This window comes from Microtus oregoni, unplaced genomic scaffold (assembly GCF_018167655.1).
Source record: "Microtus oregoni isolate MIOR12 unplaced genomic scaffold, Mior012 000017F_ref0000208, whole genome shotgun sequence".
NCBI classification, from domain to species: Eukaryota; Metazoa; Chordata; class Mammalia; order Rodentia; family Cricetidae; genus Microtus; species Microtus oregoni.
Genome location: NW_024543076.1, coordinates 6,023,885 through 6,031,002, shown reverse-complemented (window position 1 = coordinate 6,031,002; position 7,118 = coordinate 6,023,885). Strand labels below are relative to the sequence as shown.

Genomic DNA, 7,118 nt, shown 5'->3' with positions numbered 1-7,118 from the left:
GAGCCTTCTTCTTTGGATTCCAGTGTATTTTGAAGACCAGATGAGACATTCAGCCTTGTGGACTGAACACTTACTGGATTCTTGGTCCTTCCATTAGTAGACAGCCATTGTCGAACGAGCTGGACCACAGCCTGTAGGTTATTCTAATAAATTCTTCTCTCTTGCCCCTTGGTTTTTCCACATTGCAAAATAATGTGCAGCTCAGAGTAAAGGCCGGGGAGATGGATTATGGTGTCTTTGTTTGGTTTTGAGAAATTTAGTGTAGGATGGAAGACTGAGGAAACAAGTTTTGAAGTCTCTGGCTTTGATGTCCTTCCTAAATGGACCATCCTCTAAAACCACTGAGAACCCTCTAGTTAATTCCCTTTTCTTTTTAAAAAATATTTATTTATTTATTATGTATACTATATTCTGTCTGTGTGTATGCCTGCAGGCCAGAAGAGGACACCAGACCCCATTACGGATGGTTCCGGTCTGCAGGCATACATACAGACAGAATATTGTATACATAATAAATATTTTTTTTTAAAGAAAACCCTATGCCATTGCGTGACTCCAGGAGGGAACTGAGGGGATGAGAATGACAGCCACTTTCTCCTCACGTCACAGCAGAGATCCTATATTTGGGTTCTGGGAGGGAGAGGACCAGATAGGCCCTATCTAGACCATCCTCCTCTTCCCCCACTAGAGGTGTCTGGAAAGACACAGAGAGAAGAGGCATGAAGATGTTCCTGACGGGTGGCAAGAGTCAGTTGGCATGATCTAGGGAATGACACTGAAGCATCGCTCTTCCTGCGTAAATGCAATGCCACAGTCTAGTCACTGAGAGACAGCTAAAGGGATAGAGAGCGTGTTCCCTCTTCCTGTCCTCATCCTCTGATGTACTTTGAGTAGCCGCTGGCCTGGTAAAACTCATATTGCAGTTCATGCCCTCTGCCCTCTACCTAATGGTCTCTTCACATTCCAGACCGAGGATTCTAGGGCAGAGGTCAACACCAATGTCCCAATGCTTGCAGCTCAGCTTCCAGTATGCCTGCCTCTGTGTAGCCTGCAGAAATGGAATAGTGAGACATACCTATAATACCAGTAGTCAGGGGTGGAATCGGGGAGATTAGGGGTTCAAATTCATGCTTTCACACAGAGAGTTCAAGGCTAGTCTGGGAGATATAAGATGCTGTCTCACAAGAAATGAAAACAACTCAAAAAAAAAAGTTCCCTTCAAACAAAATCAAACTTTCTATAGAAAATACCTCTGGGGGCCCTGAGAGATGGCTCAGTAGTTAAGGCATTTGTTGTTCTTAGAGAGCATCTGGGTTCAATTCCCATCACCCATATGGTGGCTCACCTCCGTCTTCAGTTCCAGGATGCACAGGTATAACACTCACACACATAAAGTAAGATAAACAAATCATAAAAAAGAGATTTTTTAAAATATTTTTTATTTCCTAGATTCTTTTATATTTATTTATTCCCCCATTTATTTGATTGTCTGAGGCAGGGTCTCTTTTAAGTAGTTTTGGCTGCCTAGCACCCTCTTTGTAGACCAGGTTACTCAGAGAGATCCACCTGCCTCTGCCTTCCAAACGCCAGTATGTACTTCCTTGTCTGGACTTTTGTTTGTTTTTGAGACTGACTTCACTATATTGGCCAGGATGGTCTAGAACTCGTGGGCTCAAATGATCTTCTGACTCAGCTTCTAGAGTAGTTGAAACTACAGGCAAACACAACACTGTGCCTGGCATATGCATATATATATATATATATCACTTTTGTTATTTATTTATAGATTGGGTCTTGCTGTGTAGAACTGTGCAGGCTGAACTTGAACTTGTAAGCTTATTGTCTCTGTCTCCAGAGGGCTGGGATTAGAGAGAGGTGTACACCACCACACTTCACGCTCCATTACTTAGCTCTTTTTTTTTTTTAAACCAAGACTGCAGATGAGGATGGAAGTATTGTTACAATGAAGTACTCCCACCTCCAGGCAATACTGAAGGACCAGGCTTCATCTGTAAGTATGAAGTCCCTTCTACCCTAACCTGCTCTGTAGACCAGGCTGGCCTTGAACTCACAGAGATCCGCCTGCCTCTGCCTCCAGAGTGCTAGGATTAAAGGCCTGCATGGCCCAGCTTTACTAAACATTTTAACCATATATCAGACACCTAGGTTCTATGTAGAATATAGAGATGCCCCTGGGCAAAGAACAGTAGCATCCTGGGCTCACAAAGACCTGGGTCACCTGCTGAGTGGCTATGGTGAAAAACAGATGTTTGGTAAAAGCAATGTCTTCTTGACATGACTGGGCCATTGCACTCACTGCAACTGTGGTTACCTGCAAAAAATCCGAGATTTGGCTCATCAGTTTTTCTTACTGGATGGGGATGGGGGAAGGACTCATGAGGCTCCACCCTCCTTGAGGGGCTATTGGCAGTTAAAGGTTGCTGGCAGGAGTAGTGTTCTTCAGTGGTGTAGCTGATACGTAGTCCATGCTCCAATAAATACCCTCCTCTGTGCTCAGGCAAGCAACCCTAACTAATTTCAGTGGGTCACAAAAGACCAAATAATAATAATAATAATAATAATAATAATAATAATAATAATAAGTAAAAGAAAGAAAAAGAATTGAAAGTAGGGAGGCTTACTGGGAAGAAAAGTTCCAGTGGGTGACCAAAAGTCATTACATTCGTGTGTGAAAATTTCCCTGCCCCCTCAGTAAATATTTGCTGAATTCATGGCCAGACGAATGGGTACAGCAACCAGTTTTCCACAGACACTTCCCAGAGAAGTGGCTCCTACCCGACGAAGAGGGGGTTCTCTTTTAAAACCGTGTGGCCAGCTGGTGGCGGTCCTGAGCCCCGCCCCTAAGTGTCAGGCGGACCCCGTCACATGTTGGCGGCTAGCCAATCATCTAGGAAGGGCGGGGCAAGAAACAGCAAACGAAGGGTGCTTCTGGCCTAGCGGACAATCCTGTCTGAATTCAGGTCATTTCGGGTGGCTTAATGTCGCAAAACGGAGCTGATCCTGAGCAGAGCCAGCAGGCGTCAGAAGCGGATGCCATGGCAGTGACCTTCCGGGCGAGCGGTAATTGCGGGGCGGCCTGGACCCACTGCGGCGTGCAGCCGAGCCTACCTTTTCTGTAGGAAGTTCTGGTCCCAACGTCAAGGTCGGCACTCCCACCCGAAGCTCGGGTGACCGGCCGAGGGAAGGAAGGGCTTGGCCCATGTGGCACTGTAAGGGTTTAACCTTTTAACTTCCCTCCGTCAGCCTTTAGAAACACTTCGCCCAGCGAGCGCCCCTGAGCTTGGGTCTGCTAGGGCGTTAGAGCCATTCAGGGAAGAAGTGGGAGACAGGGAGCTTTACTAATTGATCTTGACTGACCGTCCCCAGAACACCAGCATATTCGCTACAATCCGCTCCAGGACGAGTGGGTGTTAGTGTCGGCCCATCGCATGAAGCGGCCCTGGCAAGGACAAGTGGAGCCTCAGCCTTTGGAGACAGTGCCTCGCCATGACCCACTCAACCCGCTGTGTCCCGGGGCCACACGAGCCAACGGGGAGGTAAGCACGAATGCACAGCCCCCTAGTGAGATAGGAGGAAATCGTTCTCTCTTTTTGCTGCCCTTCATCCACAAGAGGGAGCAGTGCGCCTCTTTTTGGGTCATATCCCGTCAAGCAATTTTTGATCCCTAGAGTGGGCCTTCCTCGCCCTCTAGCAGCTTGTGTAGGGCCTTGAAGCCCGCCAGGTGGTAGTATTTCTAGCCTCTTCTTGTCAGTAGGTAAATCCACTCTATGATGGCACCTTCCTGTTTGACAATGACTTCCCAGCTCTGCAGCCCAATGCTCCAGATCCAGGTACCGTCAATCTAACCAGTGTTGGGGACAAGGGAGACTGGCTCTCTCAGGGGAACTTGTGCCGCAGAGAGTAATGCTCCTTTATCTCAGGACCCAGTGATCATCCTCTTTTCCGTGCAGAGGCCGCCAGAGGAGTTTGGTAACTATGGATTGCCCCGTTTACAACCTCCAGCCCAGGGTCAAAGACTAAGACCTGGACTTGGACCAACCAATCCCTATCTCTCTGTCTTCCCGTCTCCCCTCCCCACGCAGTAAAGTCATGTGCTTCCACCCCTGGTCGGATGTGACGCTGCCACTCATGTCCATCCCTGAGATCCGAGCTGTCATCGATGCCTGGGCCTCAGTCACAGAGGAGCTGGGTGCCCAGTACCCTTGGGTGCAGGTCTGTGAGGGGGAGGTAGAACTTTGGTTTGGGGGGAGTACCATTACTGCTTCCACCGGGTGTAGTCAGGAGCGGGTTGACTTGATGTCTCTTCGACTATTAACCCTCTCTACTTATACCCAATAGATCTTTGAAAACAAAGGAGCCATGATGGGTTGTTCTAACCCCCACCCCCACTGCCAGGTCAGTATGTCAGGGCTGGTAATGGCTTTCCTGGCCGAGTCTCCATGCCGACATTGTGGACAGAACTAGATTAAGGGACGGATCAAAAGGAATGCATTAGCAATGTGGAGGCTTAGCGCTAACGGACTCGCTTGCCCTTCTTTGCTCTTGCCCCTTGACAGGTCTGGGCCAGCAGCTTCCTGCCAGATGTTGCCCAGCGTGAAGAGCGATCTCAGCAAAGCTTTCACAGCCAGCATGGAAAGCCTCTGTTGTTGGAATATGGCCACCAAGAGCTCCTCAGGAAGGTGGGGGAGCTCCAGGCCCTGTGTTCCCAAGGAGTCTCTAACCCTTTGACTGTCAAAGTGCACAGAAGGGGGATGGACTTCCTGCAGTCACCTACGGGAAGGTAGACGAGGGTGGTGGCGAAAGTGGAGAGACACAATCAGATCCTTCCCTTTTGCCTTCCTGATACTCGTCCCCTTCCCCCTCTTACATGTACACCCCATTTCCATTCTGTGTGTCCAGGAACGCTTGGTCCTATCCAGTGAGCATTGGCTCGTCCTGGTCCCCTTCTGGGCAGTGTGGCCTTTCCAGACTCTACTGCTGCCCCGGCGGCATGTGCGGCGGCTGCCTGAGCTGACCCCTGCTGAACGTGATGGTAAGGATCCCACATAGGACCCTGGGACTGGGTGCTGAATAGACGGACCCTAATGGGTCCAGCACCTATTTCCAGGTTGAAAACCAGGCTCTGATTCCAGATCTAGCTTCCATCATGAAGAAGCTCTTGACCAAATATGACAACCTATTTGAGACATCTTTTCCCTACTCCATGGGCTGGCATGGTAAGACTTTTGGTGGTAGGGTAGCCCTAGTACTATTTCTGGCTTAGGGAACTGCATCCTACCAGGCATTAAAACTTTTGGTGGACATATCCAGAGCAGGGGTGCTGGGACTGAGGGTGGAGTCACTTGATGAAATTGTTCCCTAGTGGAAAATACTGGGAACTGTAGTATTTAGGTACCTGGCCTACTTTAGGGGAGGGACCAGACTGAAGACTTGAAAAAGAGCCTTCCGGATCGTCTCCATCTTTCTCTTGCCAGGGGCTCCCACGGGATTAAAGACAGGAGCCACCTATGAGCACTGGCAACTGCATGCGCATTACTACCCCCCACTGCTACGTTCTGCTACTGTCCGCAAGTTCATGGTCGGCTATGAAATGCTTGCCCAGGCTCAGCGGGACCTAACTCCTGAACAGGTCAGGGCTCAGCATCCTGGGTCTTCATAGCCCCTTTCACCTAAATTTTCTCAAGGGACCTCAACAGTCATGATTCTGGGGGTCCTCATAGAAAACACAGGTATTCCTAAGAACTCGGTTGCTGCTCAACCCCAACCCCTGTGACTTCAGCTGTCCTTGTTACCAGTCTTCCAATACCATAAGCACTCCCCAGTAATTCTGGGGCCCAGAACCCCATACCATTCTGGGGGACCCTTACTCTCCGTGTTTTCTCCTTGTCCCCTTCTAGGCTGCAGAAAGATTAAGGGCGCTCCCTGAGGTACATTATCGCCTGGCAAAGAAAGACAAGGAAACAGCAACCAAGGCTTGACTTGTGATGACAGCAGAGCCTTGAATCTTTCTGCCCGAGAGAACTGGGACCTGGAGTTTGGGCAACTGTGACATCAATAAAAACTCCATCTCAGATTTCAACCATGTTTTCTGACACCAGAAGAGTGTGAACTCTTACATACTGGAGGCTAGGGGCAAGGCTAAGTGTGACTCCAAACACATTCTTTCCTGCCTACAGGTGTTGACAATGTAGGCCAGAAAGATTTGATGCAATAATTCCCTCCCAAGGGCTGGAGAGATGGCTCAGAGGTTAAGAGAGCATTGCCTGTTCTACCAAAGGTCCTGAGTTCAATTCCCAGCAACCACATGATGGCTCACAACCATCTGTAATGGGGTCTGGTGCCCTCTTCTGGCCTGCAGGCATAGAGACAGAATATTGTATACATAATAAATAAACAAATAAATAAATATTAAAAAAAAAGAATTCCCTCCCAAGCCAGAGGGATGGTGCACACCTGTAATTCTACCACCTTAGAGACTGAAGTAGGACTGTGAGTTTGAAGCCAGCGTGGGTTGCCTAGCAACACCTAATCTCTGAAACCAAAGCCAAACTGGGCCTAGTGGTGCAGGTCTGCAATCCCAGCTACCCAGGAGGCCGAGGCAGGAGGATTGCAAATTCAAGGCAAGCCTGGGTAGCTTAGAGAGACTGTCTTGAGAAATAGCTTAGTGATAGAGTATTTCTCTGGTATATGTGAGGCTCTGTGTTCAATGCTTAGTTTTTTTGGGGAAAAAAATTGTACCTTTGATCTCTGAAGAATATTCACTATTATATCTGATCCTCTTGTGATATAAACATCATTCTAATTTTGGAGACTATTTTAAAATCCCATGCTCTTAGCTTTGCAGAGTCTTCGGGAAGGTCAGTGTCCTTCGTATCACCGAGTTTATTACTGTCAGCTCACCAAGCCTGGGCCTCAAAGCTTGGTGGGGAGAGGGTGAACAGAATCCTAGTCCCAGAGGTCAGTCCAGACGCTGGGCTGCTGGCCAGAACCCTGGTTTTGTGAGTGGCCACAGCTAGACTCTGCTCCAGACCACAGGGGCTAAAGGGGCGGGTTGGGAGTGTGCATGTGGCTTGGTGTTCTTGGCTTCCTCAAGCCTC

At 48.7% G+C, this 7,118-nt stretch overlaps 1 protein-coding gene across 3 annotated transcripts; it reads left to right on the top strand.

The window, feature by feature from the left end:
* The first annotated feature begins 2,906 nt into the window (after positions 1–2,906).
* Positions 2,907–6,100, top strand: Galt (galactose-1-phosphate uridylyltransferase). Of its 3 annotated transcripts, none has more exons than XM_041667594.1 (11): positions 2,907–3,081; positions 3,388–3,557; positions 3,776–3,851; positions 3,942–3,990; positions 4,104–4,233; positions 4,360–4,416; positions 4,578–4,700; positions 4,921–5,053; positions 5,154–5,237; positions 5,496–5,650; positions 5,919–6,100. In XM_041667594.1, the coding sequence occupies exons 1-11, from the start codon at positions 3,000–3,002 to the stop codon at positions 5,997–5,999; spliced, it is 1,140 nt and encodes a 379-aa protein (XP_041523528.1). In that variant the 5' UTR covers positions 2,907–2,999; the 3' UTR covers positions 6,000–6,100. The 3 variants fall into 3 exon arrangements, with proteins under 3 accessions (XP_041523528.1, XP_041523530.1, XP_041523531.1); XM_041667596.1 differs by lacking the exon at positions 2,907–3,081 and adding an exon at positions 3,091–3,230; XM_041667597.1 differs by lacking the exon at positions 2,907–3,081 and having other exon boundaries at positions 3,416–3,557; positions 3,773–3,851.
* Positions 6,101–7,118: the final 1,018 nt, after the last annotated feature.

Coding starts and splice junctions, on each gene's coding strand:
- Galt (XM_041667594.1), top strand. CDS start 3,000: ATGTCGCAAAACGGAGCTGATCCTGAGCAGAGCCAGCAGGCGTCAGAA. Junction 3,558..3,775: donor CCACACGAGCCAACGGGGAG/GTAAGCACGAAT, acceptor TCTTGTCAGTAG/GTAAATCCACTCTATGATGG. Junction 4,234..4,359: donor CCCAGTACCCTTGGGTGCAG/GTCTGTGAGGGG, acceptor TATACCCAATAG/ATCTTTGAAAACAAAGGAGC.